Consider the following 13,186-nt stretch of genomic DNA (forward strand, 5'->3'; position numbering starts at 1 on the left):
ACGTAAAAATAGATAAATAAATAAATACACTGACCTCTTAAAGCCTGATGAAGACCAACTGGGTCTCCACCAACTCAGGGAAGATATATGGGAAAGAAGGCCAGACACCAACTAGGAAGAATCAGAATGACAAACAGAAAGTGTTGGGAAGGTTACTTTTAACATCTATTCCACTACAGATTAAATAATACATGCTCCAGATGTGTTTTGTAATGTATTCCGTTAAGTTACTCATTGAGAGTAACGTATTCTGAATACTTTGGATTACTGGATATATTGTCATGCTGTTTACAACTACATGAATGTTCTATTGCTGTGTGATTTATTACTATTACTGAAAGTTACTCGCCATACTAATTGTGTGGATGCTTTAAGCATCCACACTATTTGTGTGGATGCTTTAAGCATCCACACTATTGAGTTCCTTCTTGGTGTTTCCGTACACTTTTCGCTGTGGATCTACTTCCACAATTTTCAGCCGATTTTCACCGTTCAAATTTTAAACTATTCTGCTATTTCTGCTAATGACGGCTATGTCTTTTGGTATTTTCACTATTATACTTTTTAAAATATTAAGCTTTTTTCCTTTAATTTGAAATGAATGGGAAACTTCTGCAATTCTGCTAAAATTTGCTTGTTTTTGAAACTTAACCACTTCCTCATATTTTCACGTAGAACAACCATTCAAACTTTAAAATGTTCTCAAATCATTGGGCTATTCAGGTATAAATAAGCTTTTTCAAATCTTTTACCATTTTACTTTTATGCCTCTTAAAGTTTTGAGTTGCAAAATTGTGATTTTTCACAAAATACATGCGTTGTTATGGTTGCTATGCACTTGGCTTCCAGTGTGCCACTGAAGGTTTCGCAGTCTTCTCTTCATGTCCGAACAACTTCTTGCTACTTGCTCAAATTTCACTCAACTTCCACATATTATACATCAAAACGTAGGTATTTTTGCTGGCTTTCTGAAAATGTCACTATCATTGTTGTGGAATTTATAGAATTTTGGCAAATCTCCTCAGACCAACAGAAAGTCGGAAAACTCTCCATAGAAAGTCAATGGAGAGTTTGTTCAAAATCACCGCCTGATTTCTGTAATGAGAGGCATTTTCGAATTGTCATATCTCCTTAACGTAGCAAAGTTAAGACATGAGGCTTGTCCCAGTATATCTTCAGACACTCCTGACGCTCACAATTCAAGAATTTCTTTCTCACCTATTACCGTTCTGAAATGAGTTGGACTTGTTTGAGGGTAGCAAATTCGTCCTTCGCTCAGATTTCTTCAGATTTCAAACTCTGGAAATGAACCACTTTTTTCTCTCGTCATATCTTTTTAATGGATTTCCACAGAGACCTGAAAATTTCCATGATTGTTCACCAAAGCCTGCTGTCTCTTACGGTGAAAGAATGATATTAATACTCCAAATAGATTTAGAGTTAGAAAGCGTTGTTTGAGTGCAAGTCAAGACAGTTTTTGCTTTGCTCTACTCAGTTATGGTGCATTAGAAGTCAAATATCTTTAATAATTCATATTTTAATGATAAATTGTCAACACTTTAAGATTCCCCCATCTCTTCTGAACAAAACGGTGTAAGAATGACCGTTCTAGCACCTACGGTTAGGAAATTATGGTCATTTGTTTGAGGGGAGTCGTCATTATGAGAAATAGACTGCAAAAATCCTGTGTCTCTCTGTGCTGTGTGCACCTGTTTTGGCGGGAAAAAGTACACAGCCTCTCTGATTGGTGGATTCAAATTCAGCAGCTTACTTCTCTCTCCCTGTGTGTGTGTGTGTGTGTGTGTGTGTGTGTGTGTGCATGAGAGAGAGAGAGAGAGAGAGAGAGAGAGAGAGAGAGAGAGAGAGAGAGAGAGAGAGAGACCCTCTTTAGGGCAGCATCTCATTGTTAGAAAAACATATAATAGGCTATATTCAGACTGGTTGACTGGCATAGACCCTCCGTGTGTGTCTCTCTCTGTGCATTTGTATATACATATTTGATTTTGTGTGTATCTGTTGGCTGTTCCTTCTTGTTTTTTACATTTATTTTTATTTCTTTATTTTTTTATCACAGGTGAAAAATAATTAGTTTTGAGGGAACTTAACCATGTTCCGTTTTTTTTTTCAGCTTGTCATCTTACTTTTCTAGTATTTTCACTTAAGTTATTACTATTCTGCTCAATCATAGTATTTGTTCTAAATCATTGTTATTATGCTATATTGTAGTATTTCTGCTAAATCATACTATTTCTACTATATTATATTTTCTTTCTAAATACAGCATTTCTGCTATATAATTGTATTTCTGCTATGTTATAATATTTGTGCTAAACCAGAGTATTTGTGCTGAAACATAGTATTTCTGCCACATGATAGTATTTCTGTCAAATTATAGTATTTGTGCTAAAACATAGTATTGATTTAAAATTACAATATTCATAGTTCATCACAGTGTCTCTGGTAAATCACAGTATTTCTGCTGTGTTGTACTATTTTTCTAAATCATTGTGTTTCTGTAATGCTTAAGTATTTTTGGCTGAATATATTCTTTCTGTTATCTTATACTATTTCTCCTAAATTCTTGTATTTTTGAGAGGTTATCATGTTTCTGGTAAGTTACAACAAAGTTCTGCTATACTATTGTATTTCTGCCAAGTATTATGTTTCCTCTAAGATATTGCAGTTCTGCTAAGTTATTCCATTTTAGCAAAGTTCCTTTGCTTCTGCAAAGTTTTTACAATTTCTGCAACTTTTCAGCTTTTTCAGCTAGTTTTTGCAGACAGCTTCAGCTTTACAGCATCCACACAGCATTTTCACAGGAAATGCAAATTTTTCTAGTACCAACTAGATTTTCAAATCTTAATATAAAATGAGTAACAATAGGGTGGACATTAGGCAAGGCTGCACTTTTTGCAGTGATCTGGTGGAGAAAACTTTTTCTGTATCAGTCATATGTTTTCTTTTTGTCTGTTTATAATCATGTGGAACTGCACATGACTACGTGCAGCTAGCAGGTTGTTAATGCTATCCATCAAGTCTAAAATCAGATTATATTTTAAATATTTATTCAATTCAGATTAGTTAAAATCAGTTCAAATTATCTTTTTTTTAAACATGTATATCATGTATAATGTTTTTATGTCATGTGTAATTTCCATTGCAAATATTAATCACAGTTACATTAAGAGGGGATGGCAGTAAAAATGACAGCTGTGATGTCATCAAGTACACTGCCATTCCAATTGTAGAACAATCGCGCTGCGTTCTCGGGAAGTCTGGACTCGTGTGTGAATTTAGGAAGTCCAGACTAGCGAAAACGCAAGTACAGACCTGCGTACATGAGTATTTAGAAACGGCCTAACAGTCTTCAGTCAGCTAACGGCAGCTAACAATGTTAGCTCAGTGATGAGTTCATTAATAAATAAATATAAATAAAAATCAAATAGCAATAGTACATTGAAGATACTGAAGATTCACACATCCTATTCTTATTATGAAGTGGTGTCGGAATTTCCAAATAAGAGATCCTGCCCGTGGATGCTGGCTCTGGGTCCGTTGTGTAACTGACGTCACCAGCGTTAACGGGACGCTTACATTAGAGCCTTTTTTTGCGTGTTTTGTACTGTATTAATCCCAGATGGAAATTGAGTAAAAAATAAATAAATTAAAACAAGAGCCGTGAGTTGTTCTCAAACCTGCGCCGGCTGCTCTAACCATGCTCATCCAACTGAGCTAAACCTACACCCGACTGCATTTTATAACAGAAATTGGAGAAGGCATAGAAAGGGGATAGCCAAACATATGAAACCAGAAATGACTGCCATGTATTCTATTTATTTCAACAAAGTAAATATATTCTGATTATCACCCATTTAAACGGTAACTGTAACCAAATACATTCACTCATGTTTTGTATTTTAAATACGTAACGCCGGTACGTGTATTCCATCACTCCCCAACACTGCAAACAGAACAGCATTCTGTTTCATCCTTTATGTAGCAGGTTTGTCTGAGAAGCTTGGGACAATTTAATTCTAAGTATGATATCCAGCCACACCGTCAGACAAAATCTGGTTTTCCCCAAGGACAAAACTCCTAAACACAAGCTACACAACATAGTCTATGCTGTGCAGTGTAGTGAAGAGTGCTGAGACATCCACATGGTACAAACCAAACAGCCACTCTACAGATGCATGGCACAACACCTCAACAGCTACCTCAACAAGTCAAGACTCAGCTGTATATCTGTACCCGAAGAAGAACATTCACATTTCTGACCATTAAAACAGATGGTTTGAGAGACGAGTAACGGAAGCCTTCTGTATCTACTGTAAACAACCATCATTAAACAGAGAACGACACCACCTGTCAACCGCCTACAATGCAGTCTTGAGATCCCTTCCCAGGTGCTTAAACCCTCTCAGACCTTCAGGTCACCTTGGTTACACTTCATAAAGCTTGTGCTGTGGACATATTGCTGTAATCAGATGCAGCAACATTCTCTATTTAATTAGCTAATTATTTTAATTAATCATCTTATTAGAGTAAGTAGTGCTGATTAATACCTTGTTGGTCATGTTGGGACTTTGAGGCAGTTCAAGTTCCTGTTGTTGAGAATAGAATGAACTTAATTATATCTTCACTAGAAATTATTAATCATTCATATCTACAGCATTTCTACAAGTGGACAGTTTATCTGCGGCAAGGCCAGCATGGGCTTCAAATGGTAATAGTGGGGCTTCTAATACAGTAAGGACCACTAATGCTGCTGTTGGAGGATATCAGTGTCACTGCAGCTGTATAACTATCTCCACCTACTCGGTTCAGGATAATGGGCTGACAGTGGTTACAGCAGCATCAGCACACCGGTTCTAAGTACCACCTTGACATGTATCTTATTGGACTGCCATCAGGTTGAGCAGCACTGCTAGATAAAGCAATAGAAGGGCACATCCACCCACAGGTAATTTCTTTTTCTGCTGATGGGGGATACACATATGTCAGAACGTTAACTGTGAGTTGGTGTTTGTAAAGAGAAGAAATTCTCCAGTGTAATTCATTTAGAGCAAATGCATTCATTTGCATAAATACCACCGGATAACACCGGATAACACCGCATTTGTCTCAGTGACACTGATGCCTAAGAAAAGCTGTGATCTGTTTTGATTCTTTTTTTTTCTGGGTTGTTTATGTTGGCTAAGATTTGGCACCCAGCAAGTCCTGTTGGATTCCAGTGGGATCAAAGATGTATTATTGTACAGTGTGTCACAGAGGGTCGGGATAATATGGGGGAAACAAACCTTGGAAGTAAATTCAGCAGGGAGGAATTAACATCTGTTGTTTTCTCTGCCAAGGCTGTTTCAGCATGGGGTTCCTTAGTGAAAGATCAGAAAAAAACAAGACTGTTTTCCCCAAATTGAACATTTAAAGCACTCAGACTATACTGACACAGATTCGGGATGAGATGTGATTGAACAAGTAAACTAGGTTAATATGAGTTAGAGGGTAGCTTGTTTATTGGCATTCTAAGATCAGGTCATGCTGAAATGCGCTTCACATTCATTTAATTTACTGACCTGTGATTGATTTGTCTCTTTTCTTCAGCGTTTTCAATGATTTTAGTTTTCATGTTGAAATAAAGAAAGAAATAATAATAGAATAGAACCGCAGCTTCCTAGGGAACAGGAAAGGGAACAGGAAAGTAATGTTCAGAGGTCCAAGCAAAGTTTGGACACACTCTGATTGAGTAAAGTTTATACAGTGGAAATACAAATCAAGCACAGCTCAACCAGGGCAAATGGGTGCTAATTAATCAACAAACAAAAAGTTTAATTCATGCAGAAATATCCCAACCTACCTAATTATTCTATTTAAAAATAATAAAATGGAAGTGAGGCCCCTGACCCCATCTAAGTCAACAGAGAGAAAGATCTAACTCTTGGCTCATTCTCCAGGGAATAGCAAGAGGATAAAGAACTATAAAAAACAATGCAAAAGAATTCTAACCCTACCCTGAACTCTGTTTGTCTCACATATAGTTACTCACAAAGAGCAGAGATTGTTTAGGTGTTCATACTAAATCACAGCTGCCTTGAATGGCAAGTTGGCAGCCCTTTAAAAAAACAGAAATATATATATTCTGAGGGTGCAGCATAGAACTATGGCACTGATCCAATCAGTTGGTGACAGAAGCCAGAATGGAGAAGAAGCAGAAAGGGGAGGAAGGCAGGATGAGGAACAAGTGCATGCCCCAATCAGGAAAAGGTAGCACTCCTTCACAGCATATAAAACAGTCAAATTAAAGATTCTACAAGAGGAAGGAGTGCAACATCCCAGTGCTATGGTCGTACAATTTGTGGTCTGGCCTGAGAAGCCAAAAAGTTGATCACAAAAGCAAAGGTGGAGTAAAATGTGGGCTTTGTTTACCAGGCCATGCTGTAACATTTTCACTACCAGCCATCTGAATGAGCTGTTCTTGTGAGGGTTTTGTTAGTCATAGATGGTTAAATAATATCAACATCTGGATTGCAGAAAACAGAAAATCCTGAACTGTTGTTGAAGATTCTCTATAGTAGAGAAAACCTGTCCAAACAACATGAACAAATATTAGAACATGCTAGTCAGCTGATTTCCTTTGCATCATCTCAGATTTTTGATGCCAGACTGGCAGACCAGCATATGATTGATGAGGGCAAGAAAAATGCAATTTGCAATCTATCTGTTTAGAGAATGCTAACTGGTAATTGCCATTTTAGGGTGGTTCATGATTTTTAGCCTCTAATGTGGTGGCTGCTACAACCCATCAGCTATTTGTTTCAAGGCCTGCAACTTTTGCTGTCACCACTAGTGACACTAATTCTTAAGATTAAGGGTGTGGTTTCATTAATTAACAGGTTGCAGACACAAGGGGCTTGAGACAGTTTTCTAATTAGAGCTGCAGAACACATGAGTTTTCTATGGGCAAAGGTAGCCAATGTGGGGCCTGTAGCAATTTTGCCCTTTTGGATCCCCAAGAGGAAATTCTCTGGGTACCCGACGGTGGGCTTGCTCAGAGAAAACCCTCTGTGGCTGCTTTGTGGGTTAGCCCATACAGGCCCCATAGTAGTTTTACCCTGAAGGTCCCCCATTACAGTTTTCTGTGGGCAACCCATAATAGTCTTGCCCATAGAAAACCTATATAGCAACCCAAAATAGCCCGTTGCAGGCTACTGTGGGCACACATTTTCTGCCCCAGATTAAAATATATGCTGAGCTATGACATAGACTCTGCAACAAAGTTTATGCTTCAGTTTTGGTGAGTAAAATTCTAGTACTTTATTAGTCTGTTACTTGCTACTTATTAGCAGGTATGAATGCAACTTTCTAACAAAGCTTATCAGTGTTTGCTGATAACTTAAGACTTACACTGTTAGTCCAAAAATTATAACCTTTGGCTGCAGTCAAAAAGATAACATTTAGGCTTTAAGACTGCATATGAGAGTTGATTATTTCTTTTTTGCTTCTTATCTATAGTCTAACACTGTACACCACTTTCCTTCTTGCAGACAGGCAGAATAATATGAAGGCTTTAGATGTGTTTGAGTGATCAGGAGTATTGCAGAGCCTGGAAATGGGGGTTATGGCCCCAATGTATCCATCTTCATCCATCTATAATCTCATTGTACGCGTTAGATTCAGTGCACACATTGCCACCATCTTCAGCACCCCCTGGTCCGCGTGACCACATCCACATCCAGACTCCTAATTGGCAAGGAACTGTGGGTCTCCAGGGAGCTCATTCCAGATGAGTCCTGCTGCCTGAGCCTCTGTTGGATGTTCAGAAGGAAATGGGCCCTCGAGGGTGCAAAGGAGGGATTGTCAAGATGAGATTCACTCACTCACACACCCACAGTGGCATACATGCTTCGTTTTGCGACTGTATGTTGGAAGCAGTATACGCGTATTACTCAGCGTGTTGTGACAGCTTGTGGACAGGGTGGACTGCTTTTTGTCACATCTTATCCAGGTCAGCTGTCAGAAAAATGCTGAGACGATAGTTGTGGCAAGTTTGACACAGATTTGAGTCTCGTCTTCACTTTCTTGAGCTCAGAGTGCACAGATGTCTTCTGGGAAAAGTCATGCAGAAGCACCATTATATTCTGTATGCTGCCTATTTAAGATATCTTGATTTCATAATGGGTCATTTTTAAACTATTTTTGTGTTTTATAACTTCATTTCTTTTCATATCAGGAAACACAGTGGGGTTGGAGCCTTTTTGGAGTCAATTGATACACATTAATTTTTTGACTATCAGGCACCCATTGAATTCATCAATCACAAATATTTTTTGATGACATGATGTATTCGTTCGTTCCTATAATTGTTGTTCTCTTCCTGTGTTGTTATTATGACAACAAGCATGGCACTGCTCAGGAGGTGCTCACAAGTGTAAATATTCATTCATCTGCTATACATATATACGTCTGCTATATGTCATCTGCTTCATCATCCAGAAGGTTTTAGCTGAATTTTTGTTTATTCCCTAGGTCATAACTTTTTTAAGATATTTTTTAAATTCTGCTGTTCTTCAGATATGTTCCTACTGTATTTTTTAAAAAGATTTTAAAGACTTTATGAATCTCCTAGAAAAAAAACAAAGGTTATGTAGCAGCCTCGTGCATACTCTGTCATGCTACTGCAGTTGTTTTCTGTGTGTGTAGGTATTTAATAGTTTTTTAAAAAGTACAAAAAACACAGGTAGTGGCTACAGTAGACACGTTTGCTCTTCTCTGCGACTGGTTGGCAGACCAACCACTGCACAAGCAGGAGTAGCCTACAGAGCAGTTGCACCACATGATTTGTACACTTGCTCCATCTGGCAATAGAGGCAGCTAGATGGGCTGTCTGTAGCTCACCCAGGTTTACCAACAGTGCCAACATGCTTATAAAGCACTTGGAATGCTCAAGTGGAGTAGAATAGGGCTATATAAGAACCATCTACTGAGCATACACGTCATGGATGGTGAACTTTCTATTTCCAAAGACTAAGTGCTTCAAAGAAATTTGCTATACTTCAGACACATTGATCAACACCCAAGGGTGAAGCAGAACTCTATAGTCAATGTTTCAAAAAATATTTTTTCTGGTTTCTTCTATGGTTTATTAGTTATCTACCTGGCAACATAACAGTATCCATACCCACTACATGCCAGCTGCCATCAACTTTTAATGATGAAAATGGTTAAATCAGCAGGTCTATTTGCTATGGACTTGGCCAGGTAAAACTGTTGCTAAGGAACAAAGCGTAGACTGATAGAAGAAGAAGAGTGTGGTTCACACAGAGATTTAATGTCATTCTCATTAAATATTAATGTATTTCTTAAATGACATTTCCATGCTGTGTGACCATTTAACTCATGTAAACTCACACTTTGGTGGGTGGTGGTAAAACACAGAAATATGCAGCAATGGTATATGTGGCTCCATATCAGACATCGACAGGGTTGTTTGTAGACATACTCAGAAATTGCTAGTAAATCACTACATCTCAAGTTATACATTACAAGCAGCTCTTATAGTATATTCAGCCTCATTCATTCAGGCCTAGTGACAGGTGTAGTGAGTCATAGTTGCCAGAAGATCGCAGACAGCTCCCCAGTCCTATATGACTGTGGTCTACACTTTTTTCTTGCTTTCTATGAGATACTTTTTAAAGGCTTCTATATTTTTTCAATTAAACTAGAGATGCACAAATTGCAGTTTTATCGGCCGATTGTCATTTACCATTTTTTGTAAGTGTGACCTGCGGATACTGTATTTTGCCAATTATGATTTTCTTTGTATGTCCAATAACTGACAGCCTATACAAAGAAAAGTCAGGTTTTCTTAAATGCAAATTTGTGTTTGTATAATAAAATAAATTATTAAACTTGGACCTTTTCCCAACTTGCAAATTGCAAAATAAAAAGAGCCACTGTATACATACATAGATTTATTTTTCTTTACCAAACAAAAGCAGACACAACAGATTTATATAACAAAACAAATCTTACATGATTTTCCAGTTTCATAGATAACAGGACAGGATTTCTTTTTTTTCCCCCACTTCTTCTTAGTGTGTTCGTGCTTGTAACTCATTGTTGGTAAGCATTTCCAACATTAGGCTGTGCTGTGCCACAGCAGCAGGAATCTGAATAACTTGTGTAACTTCACAGTATTAATTTACTGAATGTGTGGGGCATGCAGGGCTTGTTCTGTGCTTTACCTCAGCTGTCATCTTTGTAAACAATTGATGTTGCGATAGTTGTCACTGATGAATAAAATGCTCTTCCTGTTTACTGTGTCCTCAGGAAAAGGTGACGTGTTCGGAGATGTCTTTTGGAAAGAAACGACTCTTGCACATGCGTGTGCAAATGTTAGAGCGCTTACCTACTGTGACCTCCACGTCATCAAGAGGGAAGCTTTGCTCAAAGTTTTGGAGTTTTACAGTTCCTTCGCCAACTCTTTCTCCCGCAACCTCATCCTCACCTGTAACTTGCGCAAGCGGGTAAGGCATTCAGCTCTTTGTACATGGTACATAAATAGTAATAATAACAGACATCACTCCACTTTGCAGTCTGACAAACCTTTCTTGCTGCTTTCTGTGTAGGTGGATGTATTTATGACTTCTTCTCACATCACTGACTGTCAGATTGTTCTTTATTTGACTTCACAGTTGGTTTTAGAAAAAACCTATTCTCTAAAGCCAACTTTAGAATGATTTTTTTAGGTTTTCAGATAGTTAAAAGGAAACAGGTAAAAATGAGCCTAGATACTAAACTCCTCCAGTTCTGCCAAGAAGAGAAGAATGGTCAAACATTCAGCCAGAATTATGCAAAAGCTGTTGATGGCTACCAAAAATATCTTGTTGAGGTGCAGCTTTCTAACAGATAACCAAAGGTTAAATGTCCAAGGGTGTATGTATGTATGTATTTGACCCTGTGTGTGTGGATTAGGGAAAATCCAAAAATAAACTCAAACTTGTAGAGTTTATTTTGGATTTGGATTAAGTTGTATGCTGTAAATCCTTTCACCCTGTAAAAAGATCAGTTTAAGAGATCATTAATAGCCCAAAATCACCATGAGTACATGACCACAACTGTGCATAGACCCATCAAATAAAACAAATAAAAAACACATAAAAAGTTTGGGGATTTTGTAAATTTAAGCAAAGTAACACATCTACATCTTTACTTCATTAATAAGTAGACAGTATTGTTGATGCACTGACGCTGTTGTGACAACAACCGTACTCATCAGTACAACAACACAATTGACTCATAGTTTTTCAGGCTTCGCTGCTGTTGACAGGGTCAGTAGTAGTGGCACCTAAATTTCGTATTTAGTCTACCAACCCAAGCTGTCTGCTCCTCTGGCCAATAGCATCAAGCAATGACTGGACTTCCACTCCCCGCAGAAAGCCAAGATGATGTAGATTAGAGAGCAAGATCAGATTATCATGCAGGTTGGTTGTTGAATTACGTCTGTGCTGTAGCAGTGTCTGCTGATGCTAGACACCAACACAAACATGTCACGGTGACACTGAATTTTTAAAACAGTCAAGTAAAGAGAAGCACACAGCACTGCTTATGTACTAGAGGGGGCATTCTGTGTTGTTGCAAAACAACAGCTCACCTTTTTACAGTAAGGTTTTTTTTTAAATATTACAGCTTTGATACACTTTGACTAACATGATATATCTTCAGTACAACTTCCTTTGCTGGCACAGCCATGCTCTAGTGACAAATATATCAAAACACAAAGTTTGACATTAGTAGTCACGAGTCCCCATTTGAAGGTTCTGGTAAATCTTGTTTTTATGTGACAAGTCTGCGTGAGATTTCTTGCTTTTGAAATATCAAAAACATTGCAACTGGAAAAACGATAAAACATTCAAGTTCAGGTGTCATATACACTACTTTCTATGTAGTGATCAAGCCTTTAAGTTCAGTTTGATGGCTTGTTGGATGCTGGTGATAGTGAGAATGAATCTTTAGGCTGGTTAGCTTTCTAAGCTTTTTTACTCACTGTAATAGTGACTAAGCAGTGTGAATGTTCAACAGCAAGTATTTTAATTTCTGATGCCATGCTTTACTTGTCAATTTCATGCAATCAACTCTAAATCTAGAACACATTTGAGCCAAAGCTCTATTTTCTCTGGAAAAGTGGGATATTATTTGGAAATTTGGAAAGTTTTGACGTTCCAAATAAGAGAAAAGTATGGCTCAGCTGGGGCTGAATTCATTAAAAACAGATCGATACAGTTGAGCAAATTTGACTTGCTAAATATCTTATAAGTTTTCTAGTGCAGTGTGAGCAGACTTGTAGCCTCAGTGGTTTTATGGCCACAGACATGTGTTTTTTGCCTTTTTACCAGAGAAGCATGATAATTTCTGATACCATTGCTCATCTTTTGTAAAACTGTGAAGCTTCAAGCAGAAGTTTCACAGCCACACATGAGGCTTGTTGTTTAGGTTTTTAGGGATTTCTGTGCTCTCGCTCTCTTTTTTGAGAGAAATTTGAAAGTACGGGCTTGCGAACACAAGTCCTAATCAAACACTATTCTCTGCCATTCTGGCGCATTTTCTATTTTTTCTTCACACACATCATATTGTCTGATTTTCTTTCATAACAAGTCTGTTGTTGTTGTTTACTTGTCGTGTTTCATATTTCATAGTCCCTCAGCTCAGTAGGGTTTTTTTCCATTTAAGTGTGGCTTAAATGTGATAAATTATACATACAATACAGATAGCCTCATTGTGTCCTGCACCCTTTTGCCCATTTTTACTGACATTCAAACAGGAAATCTTGTCTTTCTCTGAAGCAGGTTTCGCTGCAGTTTGTTTGTATTCATGTCTTTGAGTATGTAGTTTACCGTTTATTGATGGCCACATGAACACCTTTTATTTTGTCCCTTAAACCTGCATCTAGAGTACATGAACATGTTGATGTATATTGTAACTAATAACACAAGACATTTTGTATTTTGGATAATATGTTTACCTTTTAACCTTTGTATTTTTGGCATCTTCCCACCATAATAATCTATAATACATAGTACACTGTCAGTTGTTGTTTAAATATGTATGTATGCAATTCAATTTTATTTATATGCGCCAAATCACAACAACAGTCACCTCAATGCGCTTTATATTGTATGGCCCTAGC

General features: G+C 37.7%; 1 protein-coding gene across 2 annotated transcripts in view; it reads left to right on the plus strand.

The window, feature by feature from the left end:
* The window catches only part of kcnh5b (potassium voltage-gated channel, subfamily H (eag-related), member 5b), a 183,642-nt gene that overhangs the window by 122,667 nt on the left and 47,789 nt on the right, over positions 1-13,186 (plus strand). For both annotated transcript variants that reach the window (XM_026151082.1, XM_026151083.1), the window contains exon 12: positions 10,330-10,526. In XM_026151082.1, the coding sequence (XP_026006867.1) occupies positions 10,330-10,526 (197 nt within the window). The remainder of the gene's footprint in view (positions 1-10,329; positions 10,527-13,186) is intronic.

The sequence above is a fragment of the Astatotilapia calliptera genome, chromosome 19 (genome assembly GCF_900246225.1).
Source record: "Astatotilapia calliptera chromosome 19, fAstCal1.2, whole genome shotgun sequence".
Taxonomy (NCBI): Eukaryota; Metazoa; Chordata; class Actinopteri; order Cichliformes; family Cichlidae; genus Astatotilapia; species Astatotilapia calliptera.